The sequence below is a fragment of the Apis cerana genome, linkage group LG10, assembly GCF_029169275.1.
Source record: "Apis cerana isolate GH-2021 linkage group LG10, AcerK_1.0, whole genome shotgun sequence".
In the NCBI taxonomy this organism is placed as follows: domain Eukaryota; kingdom Metazoa; phylum Arthropoda; class Insecta; order Hymenoptera; family Apidae; genus Apis; species Apis cerana.
The window spans coordinates 11,093,123-11,116,109 of record NC_083861.1 but is presented as its reverse complement, the minus strand read 5'-3'; the positions used below and the strand labels follow the sequence as shown (position 1 = coordinate 11,116,109).

The following is a 22,987-nucleotide window of genomic DNA, read 5'->3' as shown; positions in this document are numbered from 1 at the left end:
AACGGACGGGGAGGAGGGGGGAGGCGGGAGAGTTCGCCCATTAAAAATAATCTTCCTTCGCGATTGGTGGATAAAGTACGCGGTGGATAACGTAATTGTTTTAACTGAATCGTGAGCGCTGGTGAACGTCATCCAACACGACTATATTACAGGTAATTTAAAAAATTCCCGTCCGTCGGTTAAAACGTCTAATCTATACCTATAGAGTACAGGCTATTTAATTGCATACCGGTCTATCCACCAATGCTATCGTATATATATATACCGTGTGTCAGTATCAACGAACAATTGAACTTATTCTTCAGGATCAAAATTTCCAAGAACTTGTTGTTCCCTTCTTTCGATAAAATTACCTAGAAAGATAAGTGGAACAGGAAGAATTTTCTATTGCTTGTTAATTGGGTGAGAATTTTTTTCCATTCACCGCATGCGAGTGAAAATTAATTTGTGGAAAACACGGAAAAATACGCGTAACGCGGCAGGGAAAAAATTCAAATTGGACGCACGTGGTGATTACGTGATCATAGCGGAAAATTCGTTGTTAATAAGTAATAAATTTCTTATCCGTCTTTTAGATCGTCTGGAAGATATATATATTTCGATTATTTGAATGAAACGACGTATAATAAATATTCGAAAGAATTACTTTCACTCGGAGCTTTCAATTGTGCGAATTCCATTCGTATTCATATATTCATTTGTCTCTATAGGCCAAGGTTACGGAAGGATTAAGATTCTGAAACAGGAAGATCTCGAAACGATTACTCGTTCGATAGCTTTTAACCTTCCACAATTTGTGTAATACGAATAGGTGATCTCACTCACTTTGTTTAAGGATCTTCATAAATTATGAAACCAGGCGGAGTTTACACGAATAAAGAAAAAAAAAAATTTTTCTAGTATTTAATAGTATTTAATATATAATATATATATACACATATTATTGAGATGAAGATTGTATCATTAATATTTTATAATCGGGAAAAATGTTTTTCCTTCGTTAACAAAATGTATATTTTTTTATTACCATATCGTTTAACTTCGTTGCTTTTGAACGAAAAAAAAAAAAAAAAAAAAAAAAAAATAAAAAAAAAAACAATTCCTCGAACCAACATTCATTATAATTATATAATGATTAATATAATAATATTAATTATTAACCAGACCAACTTTGATTCGATAAATAAATTTAAAATATTATTTTTTTAATAGGAAGAGTAATCATAACATTTCAGAGAAACGTAATATTAGTATTGCGATGCATTTATACGTGAATCATGTAAACACCTACTTGATATTCACAACATTCTCCCCCCTCCCTCTCTTTTATTTCATTTATGTGATTTATTATCTATTGCAGATTTACACATCATTATCCATTTATAGATAATTTTGAATATACGCATTTATGTTATCGATAATATTCGTGGAACAAATTTGAAACGGTGTGAATGATGATCATCACGAATCACATTGAATCGATTGAAAATACTTAAAAATAAATCCTAGAATTTGAAATTATAATATTAATCAATTTAATTGCTTTTATTTCCTTATTCTTACTTCAATTCTAATTTTTAGCACTACGACCACGTACCGACGTATGATACGTTATGTAATTTATTAGGAAATTGACGTTGAACGAGAAAAGTAGAGAAAAAAATGTTGTATTTTTGCCCAATTTTTAAATTCGAGAGAAGAGGATACGATACGATACGAGTTTATTTCGAGTTTTCAATCAAATATTTTTCGCACGTTAAAAATAGACACTATTGAATAGCCTTGAATGATAAAATAAAATGGTAAGTGTGTCGATAATTCAGAAAGAAGAAAAAAAAAAGTTGTTAATATGTGTACATTATGTATATTATGTATATAAATCGGTACATTGTAATTTTTTTCTTTTTTTTTTCCTCTCTTACGGAAAATTATATGAATTTTAAAATTATTACGAAGATGAATACCAATTATCGATTATTAATCCTCCTCTAAAGATGATTTCTAACTCTCGTGTCCGTATATTGTATAATCAAAAAATAACGATAAACTCGATGGCATTAAATAATGTTAAATAACACAGAAGAGAAGTTAATTACGATTCATTTTTCTTACGTTAAAAATACTATACTTTTTTTTGCACAAATAAAAAATTTATCGAATTACGAATTATTTATTTTATTTCAATTGAACAACAACGATACTCTTCTGCAATGAGTTGATGCAACGAATTGAATGACGTATCATCATTGCTTAAATAGTTCGAAGAATTGATAACTAATTTTTCAATTTCTTCTTCTAAACTGTTCTGATATAACGCGTGCCAATTCAGAATTGTTTCATTGTAGGCATGTTTTCCCGGAACGATTGAAATTCGTCAATTAATAAACAGGAGATAACGAAACGATAGATAAATTAATTAATATAAAATTGGATAAATTACGGATATACTTACGACGAACATGTTTGTAACAAAGCAAATTTGATCATTGAATTAGTACGAAAAATAAGAGTGGAGCTAGCACGAGCTCGAGTGGAACTGGAATTCCCACGGAAAAACCAAAAATATTAGGTTGCAATGATGTGGATGCAATGTTGATGGGAAAAGGATGGAGAGGTGGCTCGTCGGATTACATAATTGGTTTGATGTAGTGCGTGTATAAAGATCGATGGCTATAAAAGCAGTAAGATGAAAGAACCGATCCACAGTATAATCTCGGAGTTAACGAGCACTCCACAATGGTTAGTGAAACAGCAAGGAGTTTTAGGGCCTTGCTGCTGTTTTTATTTGTCGGTGCCCTTTCGACAGCGCCGACTATAGGTAAGTAAACATCGAGGTTTGAAAAAATTGTTAAAAAAAAAAAAAGAAAGAAAAAACAAGACATTGGTTTTTATCTTTTTTCTTTTTTCTTTTTTTTTTTTTTTTTTTGTAAAAAGTAAAGAAAAAACACACATAAGCAAGTTTAGCTTCATCGTTATAAATTGAATGATTTTAAGTTTCGATCCAATCGAAATTTAATCTTGGAAGAATTTTTCTCATTTCTCGATTCGGATACGTAAGTTAATTTGACGTTCTAAAAATTTCTAGAAGATGAGAACACTACTTTATCGACGGAACTCAAGCCTCCTCCTTACCCGCAAAAGGAAGAGGAGCATTACTATATGCTGTTCGTTATAAATCTTTTTGGCGTGAAAAATGTTACCGGTGAAACGTCCGATGAAATTTTGGAAAACGATATCATTCGTCATGTCCCGCAATTAACAGGTAATTAAAAGCATATTTTTTTTCATGATAAATTTATCGAGCGTAGAAATGGGCTAAAAGGGAGAACCTTGACGTTTAAATTTAATTGAAATAGATCCGTTGGCGACTCTGCTTGTGATCGTCGACGTCGACGAGAACGATGAAGATACGGATGAAGCGGTGGATCTCGATGAAATTGCGGAAGAACTGAATAAGGAGGATTTCAACGTGGAGAAGATCGATTATGGAGGTGAAACGAAAGTATTGAGGCTGAAACTCTCTAAGGAGGAAGGAGAAGGAATATTTCCCTCGAAATCGAAAATGGAAAAATTGAAGAAAATCCGCAACAAGAGAACACTTTGTGTCAAGTGTGGAGGACTTGGAACTGGAGGTGGAGGAGGATTTGGTGGTGGATTCGGTGGTGGATTCGGTGGTGGAGGAGGCAAGCCTGGATGTGCGGGTGGTAGTTGTGGTGGTGGTGGCTATCCTGGTGGTGGTGGCTATTATCCTGGAGGAGGTGGTTATCCTAGTGGAGGAGGCGGTTATCCTAGTGGAGGAGGTGGTTATCCTAGTGGACACGGTGGTGGCAAATATGGATGTGCAGGTGGTAGTTGTGGTGGAGGAGGTTATCCAGGTAAGATAGAATTTGAAAAATAAGTTTATTATTTTTTTTTGCTTTCATTTAATTTTAATTATTCGAAAGTCTGATTATTCGAGGCATGATCCAGCGAATTTTTACTGCAAATGCATCGCTAATATTTTAACTTCTTACTGCTTGCAATTAATGAAAATAATGCATATCGCGTGTTATAGTCTCAAGCTTTTAAAAAAAGGATCAAATGCATTTAATGAAGATAATAATAATAACAACGCGCCGCTTCCGCTTCTAACGCTGATTGAAGGTAATTTTTTATAGGGCATTCAAGAATAGATGCTATACCAGTTATTATTATACCCGTTGCAGGTGGTGGATATCCATCCGGAGGTGGTGGATATCCATCCGGAGGTGGTGGATATCCATCCGGAGGTGGTGGGTATCCATCCGGAGGCGGTGGGTATCCATCTGGGGGCGGTGGGTATCCATCTGGGGGCGGTGGTTGCAGCACATGGTACGATTTCAAATTTTCTTTTACAATTTAGAATAAAAAATCTTCACGATAAGTATTCATTTACTCGGATTAAAAGAATATTTATTCTCTAATATATAATGATAATTTTCTGTAATAATAATTTAATGTATTTGCAATAATATTTCTTCTGTTATGCGATTCCAGTGGAAGTGGCGGAAGCTCATATGCTTCGGCATCGGCAAATGCAAACGCACAAGCAGGAACTGGCAAATGGTAAAAAATTTTAATTTTTTATTTTTTATATTAATTTCTATACGTAAGAGTATATAGTAATCGATAATTATAGTAAAAGAATACGTATAATAAAATTTAAAAAAAAATGGAATTAAATAACAATATAATATATAATTATTATCATTGTTTCAGGGGATACATATAAGTGTAAATTTAATGGAATATAAGAACAACGAAAATATTCCACGCTACATGCTGCCCAAAATTTCAAATTCAACCATTTCGAAATTTCAATTCAAAAATTCAAATTCAACGAAAGTGATATTAATTTGTAATGAATTTTTAACGTTCGTCATTTCGATTTCGATCTTGATTAACATGTATGGAGCATCGAATAAACAAGAAAAATAAATAAACAGGTTTCGTTTTTTAATAAAAGCTAAGGATTCATTGAATTCCTATTCGAAGGCAAGCGATTTCCAGGAAATAATCGCAAGTTTCATCCGTGATTGATGTCCATCGTTAAAAGGGGAGAACCGCAACGCGTTAACGAGAATCATTTTACATGGAGTGTACATTGCACGTACGCTTAATGCGCCTGAATCTATTAATTCTTGCGACCTACGAAAAAAAAAAAAAAAAGAAAAGGAAAAAATACTCATACATATGTACGATAATAAGGTACTCGATCATTCGTATCGTGAAATTTTTAATTCGTATTTGTATTGACTTTGAAAAAATATTGCCACTTACGTTTACGAGAATTAAATTGAAAAAAAATTGAAAACATAGAATTTCGTTACTCAGTTCGATTAAATAAGTTGAACTATAAAGCAGCACATATCGAGTGATTCTTAAACAGAGATCGAAGAATGAATTACATATAGTTACATACCTCTAATGGCTGTAAGATAGCGACTCGATCGCTATTACAAATATAATTCGCGATAAAGTACACAAGACCGGTTTAATTACTTCTTGCATCGACTCTTGTTAATAAAACTTGGATGAAAGTACTCCTGCTTCGTGAATCTTCATACACATCTGAACTGAAGTATATACACGCTACACGAGATGTCTAAGCGTACATTCTTCTGCAATAAAAACGAAAAGTTATCGAATCGAGAAATTCTAATAGTAAAAGACATAACTTCCATTTCATCGCGTTATTATTTACCCCTTATCATCATCCATTTTATCAGTCATTGATTCGAAAGATGAAAATGGCAATCGACTGGCAAATGACTACTTGAAACCTAACCTAATACGATACACTGCGTGTTCACACGATAATAATCGTCACAACAGCAAATTGGCATCTATATAATTACTGATCGAACATCTCTCATGGATACCGTGACTCGAATAATTACATGTCTAAAAAAAGTTTAAAAGATTTGCCGTTGAAGCGTGTACACGTTTTCCTACACACGTACACTTTCCTCTCCCGCAAGTAGCAAACTCCATGCTGTAATTATGGCGCGAGTTGGGTGAACATAACGGTAAAGTTTCGATTCTTTTCTCTATTTTTCCAAGCCTGTCAGCAGGACGAACGAGCATGCGCGCGCGCGTGCGGAACGGATTCTGCGCCGAAACCGAGTCAACCATCGTGTCACTAGGCAATAGATTTTGAGCGTTGCAAATACGCGATTCAGATTGTCCACGCTATCGAATTCTTTTCAACCTATCGAGCGAGAGTTCGTCGAACTTGAGGAAAGAAATAAAGATACGCAACGTTACTTCGATCTATATGATCAGCGTTTCTCAACTCGTTGGATTTCGCGATTATATCCATATTTCGACGAATTAATTTTCGTGAAAGAAATTAATCGAATTTACCGACTAGTTGCGTGTGCTGCGAGCGGAACGAAAATTTCGATGCACCGTTTTCGAAGAAGATCGAAGGAGAAACCGAGGCTCCGATTATTTCACCGGTCGGAGTGAGTTTTTATCTGTTCGCCCCTTGTTCGCCCAGTTTTTCCTCATTGCGCTCCCCGTCCAGAAGACCTCGAGGGTCGTTTACTGTCGGCGACGGTCAACGACCGGAAAATACTTCGCGGATCGCGAAGAAGAAGAGAATTGGCAAAGCGTTACTCGTGATTCAGACTTCGATGGAAGTCACTGGGTATTCGATGACCCGCAGACCCACATTTTCACCTCGTTCTTCTTCCAATTCTCTAGCCAAATCTCCTTTATCGATTCTTTTCGGATCACGGGCGTTTTTTTTTTTTATTTAAAATTCGTTTAAATCCAATCAAAAATAATTCGTTTAAATTTTATTCGTCCGCGAATGAACGGAAAACTGAAAATTGTAATTTCTTTTTTTTTTTTTTCATTTATGAAGGGAAAAATGTCAAATTAAATTAAATCGATTGATTAATGAAATATCTGCACCTTTCATTTTCATTGTCACAAATTAACGCGTGTAACGTATCTCGACAATAAAACAAGCTTCGACAACGCTTGTGTGTCAAGCTCGCCTTGGGTTTTATTCATTGCAGTATCGGATCGATAAATTCGATCGTTTATGAGATTAATTGGTTTTCGTTGGGTCAATGGCTTGTGCAAGCGTATCGACGTGGTCTGGAATACTCGATGACCCAGTTCATAGTCCGTTATTTCGATTAGATTTTTTACTATCGATACTAATACTGAAAGTGCCGAGTGTAACATATCATTATTGTGAAATAAGAAAAAAATATATATATATATAAACTGTAAAAATATGAAATGTACGATGTCTAATCAACTTTAAAATTACGATTATCGAATTTATATGCAAATATATAGGCATACGTAATAAGTACACATCCACCACCCACAATGAACAATATCAACATGCATACCACCATTTCAATCGTTATCTGTTGAGAAGAGCCATTTGTACGACTGTCGTCAGGGTATTCGTACATCGGTAATATAAATGGTAAACTGGTATTGTTTGTTGTGGTGTGTTTATTTTCAAAACGTAATAATCGCAGGGAAGATATTGGTTGTATACAATTACAAAGCAAAGCAAAGTGTGCGCGTAGCCGAGACGCGTCTACAACGAAGAGAGAGCCAATTTCCTTTCCTAGTCTGGTCTGGAACCAGGGTGACTTAAGTCCGTCGATGATTACAGAACGACGAGGCTTTAATTTAATCCTCCGTAGTTTTTTAGGGTCGTAAACGAAACCGGTTGCATCCAACTGGAATATACATAGAGCTAGAACCGTACACGTTCGCATAAAGATGTTTCTTTCCGGCTGAGAAATACCTGAGGGATCTCGTCCAGTCCAGTTCGAGTGGAACCAGCGCGGTTCGAGAATTACGAACGCTGACTCTTTTCGTAAAGTATTGATATCTCGATAACGTTTTTCCCTTTGACAATTTCATCATCTCAACTTTATGCAACGAAAACATTTCCCGCTTGTGGAGAAATCAAGTTATTTTAAATTGGAATCTAGAATGGAAAAATGTTTTGATAAATTATTCAAATGATTATAATTTCAATAGGGAAAAATATTTGATTCTTGAAATTATCGTTAGGTTTGACAAGGCGTCGTAATCAATTTATGATGGATCGATCGTCGATCAAAGTAGTGATGGCAATAATAATAATAATGTAATAATTATTATGCATAAGACAATAGTTTTGTACATAGTGCTTAAACGAAACCGGTTTCCAGGTAGATTATTCCTTATCGAAACGAAATGAGTAATTCTTGCTACGCAGAATTCTAGTTGATCATAGCCAATATACTTTTTCCCCTCTAGAAGAAAAGAAAAGAAAAAAAGCAAGATAAATGTTAACCTGAACGACCCAGTAAACCAGAATTCTAACTGTGTCAACAGGCAAGATTATGCACGCATACGCATCCGGCAATATAGTTTCTAGTAGCTCACTTACGCCCTTCTTCGATACACGTATGCATAAGCGGAAAAGGGGACGTCGATCGATGATGATAACACGTAACATCGTGGTGATTAGATGGTATGCACAAGTATTGTAAAATGGAAAGTGACGTAATATCTCGAATATAAATTCTCGTATCCTTTGTTTGCAGAAGAATTGTGAGTGCAGTTGGATTAAATCTCGTCTCAATTTCGGCTTAATCCTTCTTTTAATTTAATCATAACGAAATGTTTTAAATGTAAGTATAAATGGATTATTTCACTTCTCTCAAGATCTTTTGTTTTCGATGTGAAAACAGGAATCCAGTGATACGTTTTTATGCGGGTTTAGGTTAAGTGACGAATGGAAGAAATGTTTCGACGATCAAAGGCATACTGGATTCAGGTTATGTTCAGTTAACTGTTAATCATAGCGATAGCTTCGTTGATTCTGAAACTGATGCAAATATTCAAGATAAGTGAGGCGTGAAAGATGCTGAATTGAAATTTAGAGATACAAACAGTGATTGGAAAAGTATAAATGAATCAAGTGCAATCGAATACAATTTCTATTTCTCTATTTGAGAAATTATCATAGACTACCAAAGAACAATACTTTTCTGTGTAAACTTGATGAAGTGAAACGTGAATATAAAGAAAATTTATTTTCTGCACTTTCTATTGTTTCCACATTAGCATGTATCCACACTTCTCTGATGACGAATGATTTGTTCATGGAGATCGATCATACGATGAAACCTAACCTGTAAATAAAAATTTTATTTTTCATCAAAATAAGAGTAGGATCATTTGCTGAAAATCAAAATAATCCACGTGTCTCAAAATTTTCACTTTTAATATCTCATTTTGAATATCTCGTGAAAAGATAAATGATATAAATGATATCGTAAAATTAAATCGATAAATTCAATTCAGTTTGTGAAAAAGTATGACACGTACCTTTTCGTTACGCATTATATTGACATAAAAAAAAAAAAAGATTACTCAAAACGGACACGCGATTCTACATTGATCCTGACCTTTCGTTCAGGATATATTATTTCCCCCCTCGGGCTTATTCGTCACGACAAAACAGCATTGAAATCAAAATTCTTGGAATCACATCGCGTTATCATGTACCATTTTTACCGAAATAAAGAAAAAGAAAAATGTATAATAATAATTATCCGAAAAAAAAATTGACATTTTATCTACGAGAATTTTTATCGAAGAAGATGTAATCCTATCAGATTAATAATAATCCTAAGTATTTTCTAAGTATTTATAAGACAGAAATTTGCAATCGTTTTTTCGTAATTAATGTCGTTAGATTATTGATTATGATAATTCATAATTTCTCAAAGTAAAAAAATTTATATTACGTACAATACTTTAATACTTTAATAGAAAATTCAAAAATTACAAATTTATCGAATCTCTAAATTTGAAATTAGAAAAATTCGAAGTTACTTCAAAAGTAAAAGAAGAAACAATGGAGTAGCTTTATCTGTCAAATAAATCTGTTTATATTTCGTTCGTGAGAGAGGAGATTCAGAGATTCGAAGTTACATTTTTCGAAGAACAACTATACTCCTTTGTGAAATTTTGAATAAATTTTACGAACGAGTTTTATCGAGGACGAGTCAACGATTACAATTTATCACCAGATTCATAAGATTCGTTATCGATCCTCGAATCGGACTCACTTCAACGATGAGGAAGAAGAGGATTCAAGGTCGAAGATCTCTGGGTACGATTACTCGTTTGCGACGAGCAGATCGAAATCTGCACTTCACCAGTAGCCTGCAATACTACTCTTCACGAGAAAACGAGAATTTTACTTTTACTTTTCATCTTGTGTTAAGTTATCCTGAAAGTTTCGACGAGAAATTAACATCAAATTTACTATACGAAATTGGCCTCCATCTTCGAGAAGAGAAGGAAATCCAAGCTCGAAGAAGAATGGAAAGGAAAAAAGAAAAAAAAGTCAACGTTTTTCCAATATTTCGCCCGCCACAAACAAATACATCTGTTGGTCTTGCCTTTAAAAAAAGGAAACGAAAAAATTGAAAAAATTGACAAAAGAAGAATGGAAAGGTAGAAACGAGTTGAATTAAAAAGCCAGAAAAGTTTCTGTCAAAGATACGCGATGCGAAAATTGAAGGTAAAAGAAGAAAAACATCAACATCGTTTTCCCCGTCAGTTCCACAACAAAACAAAAAACCGCGTCTCTGTTCTATCGTTGCACAAAGAAGGATGGAGAGGCGAGCGAGTGAAATACAAAGCCAGTGTATTTCTATATGTAGCGGTGAATTTCTTAGAAAAGAGGCGAGAAGAGGTTTGGACGGGCCCCGAATTGCCGAAAGTAAAGGAAGATTTGACTTTTTGCCTGGATATTAACGGAACGGCGTTAACCCCGAGGGGCCTGAACGTGGCGGAGAGCGAAGGGTAGAGGGGAACGTGGAATATAAAGGAGAGTGCCCCGTGCTACGGGGCTTAGTACCGTTCAAAGATGCAGGCTGCCGAGATGATGCGCGATACCAGGGCCATCTGCTACGATCTTGTGTTTCTGTTATCCCTCTCGATCAGTTACGTCCGTGAGTAGAAGGAATTTTTGAAATTCCCGCGTCGAGCGAGCATCCAAATCCCCCATCGATGGTTTGTCTGTCTCGCATTGCTGCGTTCGGGACAAGTGTTGGAAAGTTGTTGTTTTGTGCGCCTCTCCGGTGATTATTCGTGACCGAATAGCTTGCACGATCGCAATGAAAATTGTCGATACGACGCGAGTGTATATATATATATATATATATATATCCTATATAAATGTGTTGAACATTCCGTTTAAAACATTAAATTATTATTTTTTCTCGTTTCGGTAATGGTGGATTAAAATTTATATTGTATAATTTACCGGTTTATTATTTTATATACACGTATTAAATGTATTTATAGAATGTCTCGTTAATGTTCAACGGTGGATCGATTTGCAATTATAGAAAATAAATTGTTCAACCGTGAATATACTTTCTGTCATACAGAGAAGACTAATGCATGCTGTCGCCGCGTTACACATGATAAATTATCATCCGTACAAATCTGTAATTTGCCTCGCGATAATTTCAATTTTATTATTGATTCGATACTAATTCATTTTAGATTCGTTTCCGCTTCAAGTGTTGCCTGCCATCCAGGGATACATTCCGGTTTACATAAGGTATGGTAATCAACCACTCGAGGAGATAAATCCTAAGTTAGCCGAGGCGTTTCACGAAGGATCGAGCATACACTACGCTTACTCGCCGATGAATAATTTGAATAAGGTACGTGTTTCTGTGAGTGTTCTGCGCGACAAATATATAAAATAAATATATATAATTTTGAAATCTGAATTTTCAACCATCATTGCAGAAGCTTGATTTAGATCTTCCTAAAGATGAGAACGATGAGAAATTGATAGAGGAGGATTTGGAAAGGAAATCTGCCGCGAATGTGATCAGAGAGGTTCAAGAAACGTGGAAAGTATGAAATTTATTCAATCCTTTTCTAACTCTTTATTGAAAAACAATGCGACGTTAATTAGTTTCCCAACTAGTTTTCGTTATCAAAAAATGAACACTTGTTTCGTGTTAGTAATATGCGCATCAACAGTGGATGATGCAGTATGCAAAAAAGGTATTAACGTCAATTCAAATACACGGTAGTTAATAAATTGCTTTTACGTCCTACGTTTTCACCTGTCACCATGCATAAATAGAGACAATCTGAGGGAGAAATCAATGAGTCATTGAATTACCTGTTTCTCATATCCACTTATCGTATCATGATATATTAATAGTATTAATAATCTCCAACAATTGTATAAGCTCGAAAAAAAATTTATTTACCTCAAATATTTTATTTTTAAGGTCGATCAATTAATCGAAGAGGGGAAAAATGTTCAAGAGAAACGTAAAAGTGACGTTAAAGGAGATGGGATGAAAAGTCCAAATAATATACAAGATTCGAATTTCCATCTCGCCGAATCGTCCATGGATAAATTTCGTTACAAGAACGATCAAGTTTTTACCTCAAATATAAATGTCGATCAAATGATCGCCCAAGAATCGGTCCAGTCTGATATTTACGAAGCTGATCAACGTCGTACCAAGGATAATGCTTCTGACTCTTGACCCTGAATGGATGAAAACTTTGGAGTTTGCTTGAAGAAAAATATTTTTTTTTTCATTCTAAGTAGATCCTTGGCAGGGAACGTTAGAAAAGCAAGAAAATGAATATTCAGAAGAGAGAATTACAAAATTAAACGCCATTCATAGTGATATTTATTTATAGTAAAACGAGTATAGTGTAGAATTTTGTGATAAAATATTTCTAATGGATTTTAACGCTCGTAATTGTTCGTCGTCAAATGTTATTAACGAATTGAATTTATATGTATATTATTGTATATCGTTGATTAACGAGAATCGTGTGATGCGTATCGTGCTCAAATAAATAAAATATTTCAAAGATAGGATACGAAAAATAAATGGTATTGCAATATTCGAATTACATTTATAAAAAGTAGTTTATTTTTTCGTTCCAACTATTGACTAAAAACACAATTATCGTATTTATACATGATCATTATTTAATTACCAGAAGATAATTGAAAATTACCACCGGATATTCTTCCACGCAATTATACTCGTCCGATAATTTATCGATTTCCCTCTGTCTCGTTAAATTCTTCCTCGTCGGACGCAATTTTATGCGTTTCTATCCTGTAATTGTTATTAGCCGTGTTTAAAACGAGCAACGCAGATATCATATTTGATTCGTTGGTTCTGGACATTTTCGACGCATATTTTATATTTTCAAATATATCCTCGTCGATTCTTATATCGAGATATAATCGTCGATCTTCAAGAAATCTTTCGCTCGATAAAATGAAGGTATTGTTCCCAAATTTACACGCCACAGCTGGTAGGTTCCGTTTCACTTCTGGTATGTAAACATCTCGGATTGCTCTGCAGTGAACGATCGATGACTTTCCCTGTTCCTTTGAAAAATCCTGCAAATCTTCCCTGTATCTCTCTTCATTCCCAAAATCGAATTCCTTTTGCAATTTCGTTTCCTTGTTAATTTTTAAATTCCTCGTATCTTTTGGCTCAACGTCAAAATTATTCGATCTCGAGATGTGATGGGTCGAAGCTTTATTCGACGAAGCCACTTGAACTTTGGCAATCTTCGACAAAGAAAAAATTAGACATAACTCTTTATCCTCATAAGGGCATATTTGATTACTTTCACTTAAGGATTTAGAATTTCTTTCGTTACAATTTTCAACACAATTATTATGGGTTGTTGTTTTCTCACTCGAGTATTCATTTTTTACAATTTCAGGGTTAAAGTTTTCTATTAAAGGCTCGCCTCGAGTCTTTGAACCACGGTTTGTAACATTCGACTGAAAATATTGATTTTCAATCGGTTTGCCTTCACCACGTAATGTAAAATTGAATAATAGCACAATAAAGAACAACGATTTACGGGACATTTTAACAAGGACGAAGAACTCTCCACTTTTATTTTTCGTATCTTAAAGCGTCCAGTAACCTCGACGGGATAGATACTGACTGTGCCAGAAAAACAATGTGAACGCAAAAGCCAGCAAGGTGCATGGGGACTGAAGATTGGGCCGTTATGTCTACCGTGTTCATTTCGTGTGCGCTGACCTTATCTCCTGTTTGGACATTGTTCGAATACCACAAAATTTAGTTCTATCTCTTTCGAAGAATCTTAACGTCGACTTTGATCCTGCATTCCAAAGGATATGTCACTGCTCGCCTTCGATCCCTCTTATCCAATACTCTTTGTCCCCAATGTAAAAATATCTTGTGTGATTATTTACACAATTTTTGCTTGTCCATGCGAAGAACAAGTATATTATAAACACGAACGAAATGTAAAAAGTATTATTATTATATATATTATAAGGATAATATCATGACTTTTTAAATAAAGAAAAATTTATTTATACATTATATTTTATATTTACAGTGAAGTGAATTTAAAATTTGTATATTTGTAAATTTGTATTCGTTTTAATATTGTACATTTATATATCGAAAAAAAAATAAAAATTTAGAGACGTAATTTTTTTAAAAGTATAATAAAAATAGAACACGTTATGATCATTGACATTATATGCGCAATCAACAATTGCCACGGATGAGTGCGCTACTCCCTCTATCGTACTAAAAGTGGCTCAATTCCCCTCGATTTCCGCAGGAGGAGAATACGTCACGTTATCCCCACTGCTATTGCTACATTAGGCAGAAGCATGCCATGTGACATGATGGGACGCTTGGCTTTGGTGGATGTCTAGTGACGTCACGTATTCTTCCACCGCAAAAATTCGCCGTGGGGAAATTGAGCCATTTTCCAATGGTAGAGGGGATAACGTATTATGCTCCGGCAACTGTGTGCGCACTAGAAGTGCGCAATGTGATGTCAACAACGCGTGTGTATAATGTAAATCGTGCCTTTTACGTTGCACATATTAGAAGAAATGTGCATATTTTATTATTATTCCTGTATTGATGGCGTGATTTTTTAATATTTCATTCCTTATTAAGTAAGGAACGTAATTGTATTTTAACAGAAATTCAAATTCAGCAATTTCGAAAATTAATATTACTTGTAACATTTATTGTTATTTTAATTGTTACTATCTCTTTATTTGAAAAGAAAAAAACTGAAATAAAAATTAAATTTTTTAATAAAGTTATAATAATTTAAATCTGTAAAAAACACAATCAAAATATTATAAGAAAAAAGAGCACCTAACCTAAAAATTTTCTAACTATTAATTTTTTTCTATCTTACATATTCAAAAATATAAAGTTGTGACAAAAATACAATGGCTGGTCAACAACATCCATTTCCATCTGGATTTCCTAATGTACAACAATCTGCAATGAGAACGCAATTTGGTGGAGGTCAAATGGTATCTGGATTAATGGGACCTCAACAAGGTGGTAAGTACAAATTTAATTTTTTGATTAAGAGAAAATATTAAAGAGATAAATTTTAAAAGAATATATAGTATAATATTCAAAAAATTCTTTGATATAGGTATGGTAAATCCGCAGCAATTTGGAGTTGGTGTAGGAGTAGGAGTAGGTGTAGGTGGAGTTGGAACCAATGCTATGGGTATACCTAGTGCTCAACAAGTATTAGCACAGCAACAACAACAACAACAATCTGTTGCAATGCAACAACAAGTACAACAGATGCAACAACAACAATTACAATTACAACAACAACAACAAGCTGCAATGGTGCAACAAAGTAATCCGACAGGCAACCAAGCTACGACACCTCAAACTCCTGTACCACCTACTCAACCACCACCTCAGCAACAACAACAAAATAAGGAATTTAACACTGCCAGTTTATGCAGATTTGGTCAAGAAACTGTACAAGATATTGTCAGCCGCACTCTCGAAGTTTTTCAAACATTAAGACTTCTTCAACCCCCAACTGGTACTTTAAAGTTATTAAATTTTAATTATTTGTAATACTCAATTGTATTATATATATTATAATTTCAGGTACAGCACAAGGAGCAAATTTAGCTAATGAAAGGAAGAATAAAGTACAGGAACAATTAAGAACTCTTAAGTTATTATTTAAACGTTTGAGACTGATTTATGAAAAATGTAATGAAAACTGCCAACTTCAAGGTATGGAATATACACATATAGAAAGTTTAATTCCTTTAAAGGAAGAATGGGATATGAAATCCGATGAGAAAAAAACATCCGAAGCTTATAGATTAGCATGTGAAGAAAGTAAAGAAATTATGGAAGTGAGTTTAGGCTTTAATATAAATAATAAAAAGCGAATATTTTTTTCATAAACTAATAATATTATATTTAACTTTTTCAGCAAGTGGTGTTAAAAAATAGGCACCTTAAAGAAATTATTGATCACTTAAGACGCATTATTTCAGAAATAAATACTATGTTAAATATGCGTCGATCTTAAAGTATAAAATGTAAATAATATTTATATAAGTTATTAAAAAAACTGTGTTGAAAAATAAAAGTATTCTTTGCTATGTAAGAATATTAATATTATTTACATACCTGTATTTTGAAAATTTATTCTACTACATTAATATCATTCATATCCATATAAATAATGTCACTTGTTCTTAGAACAGCTTCTGGAATCTTGCCCAATGGTGTTTCCAAGTTCCGTGTATATACTTCCAAGCATTCCACATCACAACCTCTAAACTCGGCAGAAACCCGCGTATTTTCGTATAAATAAAAATCTGCTTGTTTGCCTGTAACAAATAATTTCTTTCAATTTCACATTTCTAAGTTATTTCATTCATGATATTGATAATACTAGCATATTTAATGATAATTTATGATATACTATACTTCCGTATAGGTTAAGTGTTTTTGATATTGGCGCCACGTTTGAATAATTTCATATTACTCTAATTTCCTGTATAAATTATTATCATAAAAATTTATACAGAATTACACATTTGTAAAAATATTACATAAATATTTTTATATTTTTACTTTGAGATAAAAGAAATAGGTTTGAAAACATAAAATATTTCATACCAACAATTCCAGTAATTACACGTAGAAATCGTTCACGTAAAAATGCACGTGCTTCTTGTTTTTCAGAAGTTGCAAAATCCATGTTAGTTTCATTTTCGTTCAATTGCGAATTATCTTCAATTACTTCAACTGAGCTAGTCATTTTGTCGAAAAATTTGCTGACTCGTAAAGAACTTCCATGGCGGAACTAAAACAACACAGCGAAGTGTCGCTGTAATGCCCGCCAAATTTAAAAATTAAAATATTATTATATTATTATATATATTATTTGTAATATAATATTGTAATATTGACGTTAAAATATCGCATAATATTAATATAGATCGCATAACAGAAACCCACATATTTTAACGAGGAAGTTTAGATTAACGCAATTAACATATTTTCGAATATATCTAAATAGTATACTTTCACAAGATAAAAGATGAGGGTAACCCACAGGTTTCGAATTTTGTCAAATAGCTTCGTCAATTTCTTTTTCATTCTTGTTCGAAACATCGTACAGTAACAATGAATTTCTCGATCCTCGTGCTTTTAACTATTGGTATTGATTATACCAGTAAGTAATATTATAAAAGTATTAAATAAAAAAATAATATCTTTCGATCACTCTATCGTTAATTATTATTGTCTATCTAGAAGCATATCATAAAGTTAGTGCAACGACGGAACATTCAAAAATAATTCATAGATCGTTACGAGAAACTACTACGAATAATAGCAACATACAAATACCCGAGAAAAAAATCTCTTTGACAGATATTCTGTACTCGAAAGAGAATTTGACTAAATTAGAAGAATCGGAAAGAAATATGAAGAAAGAAGTTGGCTCTTCGAATAGAAAATCGAAAATTTTAAGAAGTTTGGCTTTGCTAGCCGGTTTAAGTGTCGGTAATTTGACAAATGCAGCGTCGACCGACGTAAAAACGTATACTAAATTTCCATCGTTGAATGTCGATACGTCTCGAATTTCATCTCCTCTTGCTACGATCTATAATCCTTATCCCTATGTCTCGTATCCTTATATATTTGCCACTCCTCTAGGATTTTATCCCCCTTTGTTGGATTTATTAAGATTACAATCAATTAATGGATTACAAAACGTTCAACCGAGTTCGTTAAATCTATTGGACAACAAAATCACTGATCAGAACGAGTATGGAGAGGCTCAAAAAATTGAAAATATCAAAACGCCAAGTAAGCAAAACATCAACATAAATACAGACATCCAAGAGGAGGAGGACCAGAACGAAGAAGGCAAGGTAAGAATTTGATGAACAAATAAAATTTTAAACGTGATATTCGATCGTAAAAAAAATTAAATATTTCACAATTATGAATTCAGCATTACGCATTAATATAATATAAAAATTACAAATTCCTTTTTTATTAACAGTTTCCATCTTCTAATTTATTATGTAATACGCAGAAAGAAGTTAATGCGAAGCAGAGTAACACGTTGAAAAATATCGTCAAAGATAATTCTTTTACGATAGCATTTCGAGCCGCGAACACAACAACAACTAACACAACGACGCCTGGAAATATGACCCAAACTGACAATTCGACTCAAACAAGTCCACCTTTTTACTATGGCGGATATCCACAAAATATACACCATATCGATTTCACTACGAAAGCGTATGAACCTTATTATTACAGTTACCAGCATATCAATTATGATTTGCCCTCGTATAACAAACCAGTAGATTTTCACTGGGATGAAACATATAATAATTATTATCCTGTTGCACATGTTGATCATTATCCAGATCACTTTCATCAACAAATTCCCGAATATCGTTCTAACGATTTCAAAAAATTTTCGTACACGCCTGACAATATACCATCATTCGCCAACAATGATTTCAAACCTATATTGTAGAATCAATGTAATGTCATTATAACGTAATGTATCAACATGTACTAACGTGTGTAATCACGATAAAAGATTTAATAAATCAATTTTTTTTTATTGACAAATTAATTTTAATGAAACGTTTTTAAAATATATATATATATATATAAATAATAACATCACACTACATTTATCACGTTCGTAATATTATATTGGATACACTCTAATATAAGTCGAATGTAAATAATTGTGTTTCTTCTGGCGTTGTTTATATTAGGGTTAGGACGATATAATAATTACGAGTCGGTTCACCGGACGTTGGCAGAATTTTATCGACGAGCACGCTTTCCCGTTTTCGTTATTTCAGAGAACAGTTTATAAAACATTAGGAATATGTGTTGGAAAGCAATTGTGATATTTCTTATATTACTTTGTATAATTGTATATAATTATGATAATTTAACAAGTAAGTGGATTTTCAATGGAATCGTGTAATTACAAGTATTATAATAATGATAAATGACTCTTCTATGACATTATAAAACTGATTTAATTATAATAAACCGTGAAAATTCTCGTATTAATAATTATTTATCTTTCTAGAAGTATATCCATCGATAAATAATTATATTTCGAATGAGTTGCCGGAATTAACGACACTTTCTCCTGCGTTAGAAAAGTCTAACGACAATTTTATGACGTCGGATGACAAAGGAAGAAGACGTGGGAATAAGGAAGAGAAAGATGGGGAACGATATAAAAGTAAGAACGTGATTCTGCAAGGGGATAATATGGATTCACGATTATGCCGCCGAGAAATTTCTACGTCTTTCGTCAACGTGCCGTTCGATTCCACGAAAGTGGGAAAAATATTGTCCCGCTTGATTAAAAAAGAGACGCGCGACAATTATTTTAAGGTCAAGAGAAGCATAGCAACGAAACTGCGGAAAAAGGCGAACGTTTTAGGACGTCTCTTGATAAACAGTGTATCGAATAAAAGTGACGAATACGATTACGACAATCTAGATGACGATCATTTAAAAGACGCGGATAATGATGAAATTAATTGGGATAATGAATTTTTAAACGAAAACGGGCCAAGTATTATGGAGTTAATCGTTTTGAACGAAAAGCACAGGAAAAAGTTGTATCCTAATTTGTCTCCTCACGATGACGAATATTATTAACAATCGCACGAATTTTAATAATTTTATTATTTTTCGATGACTAATAAATTTAAATTTTTATTTTTATTGTAAAATTATAATAATAATTTTTATATAAATTAAGTATATATTTTTCACTTTAGTAAACTGTTGACGTTAAAAGTGTATATTACGAAAATTGGAATTGTTTTTTTTTTTATCAACATAAATAAGGAAACGATAAATTGTAACGATAAATTGTGATAATTGTAGTATGAATGTAAATGAATTTTATAAAAATAATTAATTGTCTAGACGTATTTCGTAAAAGCTACTTTTTTTCGAATTTTGTACAGATTTTAAATTTAAAGTATAAATATTTATAATTTTATAGAACAACCTTTTTTTCTTAATATTCGATTAAAGATAAGCCTGTTTACAATCGTCAAATTATTTCTACTTCCCCCCTCCAAGTAATACATTATACAATGTAAATACTGCAACGAATAAATATTAACTTTGAAGCGATAAAATTCAAAATAATTGACCCATATTATAAAATAAAATCTCATACATATCTTTGTTATTGTAAAAGCTATAAATAAAAAGAATGTATCTCTTGATGAGTTTTATAAACCGCAGATTGTTTGAACAATTGTTCGCATGATTGTACAATTGTCTCAACATTTTTCGCTATTATTGTCTATTTCAAGTATAAAAAAAAAAAAGAAAAAAATAACACAGATTTGAGAATTATCTTCTGATAAAAAAAAATCCGACGTACAACGTAAATTGTAATACGTAATATTTCTTTTCCTTTTTTTTTTTTTTTTTTTAAATTGTCGATTAATCAACGAACTCTTCCATCAGAGTCTACCAATCGGACAACGTGGTTCGCAGGGAAGAAACCTGTTTTATTTTCGGACGAGTTTGGAGGGCTGGGCTTCTCGTCTATTTCGAGAAGGCCGTCACTGCTGGTATTGTGTTTCTAAAGACGCGAATACTTTGCAGCTTTAACGAATGGTTTTTCACAGAAAGAAAATTTGTCCATCCTTTTGATCTTCGTCTTGTTCGTTCGATCAAACTCGATCAGAAGCCCGATTCATTTATTTTACAATGTTTATCATAAACTATTTCGCGATACTATAATTATCATAAATTTCAATTCAACTTTTTATCCATTATCCAAATTTTAAATATATATATATATATGTATATGTATACGTGTATATACATCATGCAAAGAAGCGAGAAGAATTTTCAACAATATCGTATTCACATTGTCATATTTACATCATTAAAAATATAACACACTATTATAAAATCTGCAACAAATGTTTTAAAACGTGTAAAAATTATGGGTTACTCGGTTATTTTGAAACGTGACGTACGGATAGGGGGGTAGTGCTCGATATACTGGTACAACATTGCGTGCGCGATTATGCAATAAGCAAATAGGAAACGATCAACTTCCTTCACGGAAGCGTTAACTCTTTTTCGAGGAGGGGTAAGAGAGTTGTCGATATTATCACGACAACGTGCTAATGGGCATAGTTCTTCAGAAACGACGTAGATTATTTATTGTATCAATCTGCAAGTTTTTGCAAAACGTGTGTGAATCGATTCGATTCGAGTTTAACACAACTTCGTTTATTTTATTTCCGCTCGATTCTACGAGCGCGAATAAAATGATTAATTCGAAAACATATTCTCGAGCTTTTAAGCTTTTAAGCGCATTTTAAGCATCCAATAGAAATGTCGCGAAGGTATCTATACGATCAGATTAGAGTATGTCTCTTTAAGTCTAAATATATACCGGGTGTCAGGGTTGAACGCCCTGGGATTTCCGGTCCCCATCGTGCGTACTTTGATTTTCCCTTTTTTTTTTTTTGTTTTTGTTTTTCTCTTTTCTTTTCTACTTTCACGGTATAACCACTTACGCCCTCTCCCGTCACTGTCCCTCCTTCCCCCCTCCACCTTTTTTCTACGTCGCTCACGCTTTTTTCCACGCGAAACCTAATAGCCTTGCATCCTCTAGGACACTTCAGGACTATTTCCTGCGTGTCGGGCGAACCGGATGGGAAACCGCAAATGCAAAACCCTATAGAATGTTTTAACGATAAGCCAAATATCTAGCTACCGAAATAGATAAAGAAAAAAAAGAAGGAACGATTAATTTTGAAATTTTCAACCTCTATTTCCATTTCAGTAGGATGACGATCCGAAGAAAGAAAGGGGGAAAAAAAAAAGAAGAAATTTCTTTCTTGAGATTCCCACAAGAAGAGGATCAGACTAAGACTAGGGTTAAGACGTTTTGGACAAAAGTTCAAAGGTGAATTTTATTGAGAGGTGAAATATTAGAAGACATATTCGAAAATTTGTGAAAGGGAGACTGTCCTCCTCGTTCGCGATTACAATAAAAGTGTCGGCTCATCTTTTCGAGTTCCTTAAGGGTGCACCAACCTCATCGAGTATGCAACTACGTGACAACGTACGTACCCACGAAATACACGCGTTTTGAATTCGGTGCGCATGCATATACAGAGGCGAAAAGGCCCCCGTTCTGTGTGGTAAATGCACTACGCTCGGGTAAGAACCCCGGCCTCGTGTATGGGGGACGACAGGAGAAGAGAGACAGCTGTGGGGCAGCTGGCAGCGCGTGCCACGAACCTATGGGGTCTCCTTCGAACGCAGACGACGATGATATCCTATACTTCGTGACACGTAACTTACGGCAGGTTTCGAACAATGCTGCGAAACGGAGGTTGTACCCGATTGTCAGGGAATCCAAGAGGAGATTGGTCGAGTTATCTTCGCCACGATTGCCAGTGAGATCGTTAGAAAGTATCTATGCTCAGCTTTGACGCGAATATCTCACGTACGTTCGAAGAGACAATCGATTTAGTTCGATGCAACATCGAAAAGATATTACCTGTGAAAAT

General features: G+C 33.7%; 7 protein-coding genes and 1 long non-coding RNA gene across 14 annotated transcripts; 5 read left to right on the top strand and 3 right to left on the bottom strand.

Annotated features, from left to right (window-relative positions):
* The first annotated feature begins 60 nt into the window (after positions 1-60).
* LOC108001473 (loricrin) lies at positions 61-4,961 on the top strand. Of its 6 annotated transcripts, none has more exons than XM_062080528.1 (7): positions 61-152; positions 2,346-2,818; positions 3,086-3,262; positions 3,357-3,875; positions 4,227-4,350; positions 4,516-4,584; positions 4,738-4,961. In XM_062080528.1, the coding sequence occupies exons 2-7, from the start codon at positions 2,737-2,739 to the stop codon at positions 4,748-4,750; spliced, it is 984 nt and encodes a 327-aa protein (XP_061936512.1). In that variant the 5' UTR covers positions 61-152; positions 2,346-2,736; the 3' UTR covers positions 4,751-4,961. The 6 variants fall into 6 exon arrangements, with proteins under 6 accessions (XP_061936512.1, XP_061936510.1, XP_061936508.1 ...); XM_062080526.1 differs by lacking the exon at positions 61-152 and adding an exon at positions 1,587-1,802 and having other exon boundaries at positions 4,206-4,350; XM_062080524.1 differs by lacking the exon at positions 61-152 and adding an exon at positions 1,587-1,802 and having other exon boundaries at positions 4,158-4,350.
* LOC108001476 (uncharacterized) lies at positions 3,419-8,575 on the bottom strand. Its single transcript, XR_009831451.1, has 5 exons — positions 8,435-8,575; positions 8,186-8,297; positions 7,802-7,987; positions 5,723-7,733; positions 3,419-5,639 (listed from the first exon to the last, which is right to left on the bottom strand). It is a non-coding gene; the product is annotated as an uncharacterized LOC108001476 (long non-coding RNA).
* LOC108001475 (uncharacterized) lies at positions 6,866-12,978 on the top strand. Its single transcript, XM_062080530.1, has 6 exons — positions 6,866-8,518; positions 8,592-8,678; positions 8,771-11,015; positions 11,575-11,738; positions 11,827-11,937; positions 12,324-12,978. Exons 3-6 carry the CDS (start codon positions 10,931-10,933, stop codon positions 12,585-12,587), a joined length of 624 nt encoding a protein of 207 aa, XP_061936514.1. The 5' UTR covers positions 6,866-8,518; positions 8,592-8,678; positions 8,771-10,930; the 3' UTR covers positions 12,588-12,978.
* On the bottom strand, positions 12,964-13,951 carry LOC114577990 (uncharacterized). Its single transcript, XM_028668471.2, has one exon. The coding sequence runs from the start codon at positions 13,949-13,951 to the stop codon at positions 13,115-13,117; it is 837 nt and encodes a 278-aa protein (XP_028524272.2). The 3' UTR covers positions 12,964-13,114.
* On the bottom strand, positions 12,964-22,794 carry LOC133665617 (gem-associated protein 7-like). Its single transcript, XM_062080531.1, has 4 exons — positions 22,779-22,794; positions 17,043-17,229; positions 16,548-16,750; positions 12,964-13,642 (listed from the first exon to the last, which is right to left on the bottom strand). Exons 2-3 carry the CDS (start codon positions 17,182-17,184, stop codon positions 16,563-16,565), a joined length of 330 nt encoding a protein of 109 aa, XP_061936515.1. The 5' UTR covers positions 17,185-17,229; positions 22,779-22,794; the 3' UTR covers positions 12,964-13,642; positions 16,548-16,562.
* LOC108001474 (mediator of RNA polymerase II transcription subunit 30-like) lies at positions 14,834-16,524 on the top strand. The gene is made up of 5 exons (XM_017062481.3): positions 14,834-15,031; positions 15,301-15,434; positions 15,532-15,942; positions 16,011-16,267; positions 16,348-16,524. The coding sequence occupies exons 2-5, from the start codon at positions 15,317-15,319 to the stop codon at positions 16,444-16,446; spliced, it is 885 nt and encodes a 294-aa protein (XP_016917970.1). The 5' UTR covers positions 14,834-15,031; positions 15,301-15,316; the 3' UTR covers positions 16,447-16,524.
* LOC108001451 (uncharacterized) lies at positions 17,265-19,029 on the top strand. Of its 2 annotated transcripts, none has more exons than XM_028668470.2 (3): positions 17,265-17,601; positions 17,682-18,304; positions 18,472-19,029. In XM_028668470.2, the coding sequence occupies exons 1-3, from the start codon at positions 17,553-17,555 to the stop codon at positions 18,925-18,927; spliced, it is 1,128 nt and encodes a 375-aa protein (XP_028524271.1). In that variant the 5' UTR covers positions 17,265-17,552; the 3' UTR covers positions 18,928-19,029. The 2 variants fall into 2 exon arrangements, with proteins under 2 accessions (XP_028524271.1, XP_028524270.1); XM_028668469.2 differs by having other exon boundaries at positions 17,273-17,601; positions 18,439-19,029.
* On the top strand, positions 19,147-20,660 carry LOC108001452 (uncharacterized). Its single transcript, XM_017062449.3, has 2 exons — positions 19,147-19,366; positions 19,504-20,660. Exons 1-2 carry the CDS (start codon positions 19,294-19,296, stop codon positions 20,085-20,087), a joined length of 657 nt encoding a protein of 218 aa, XP_016917938.2. The 5' UTR covers positions 19,147-19,293; the 3' UTR covers positions 20,088-20,660.
* Positions 22,795-22,987: the final 193 nt, after the last annotated feature.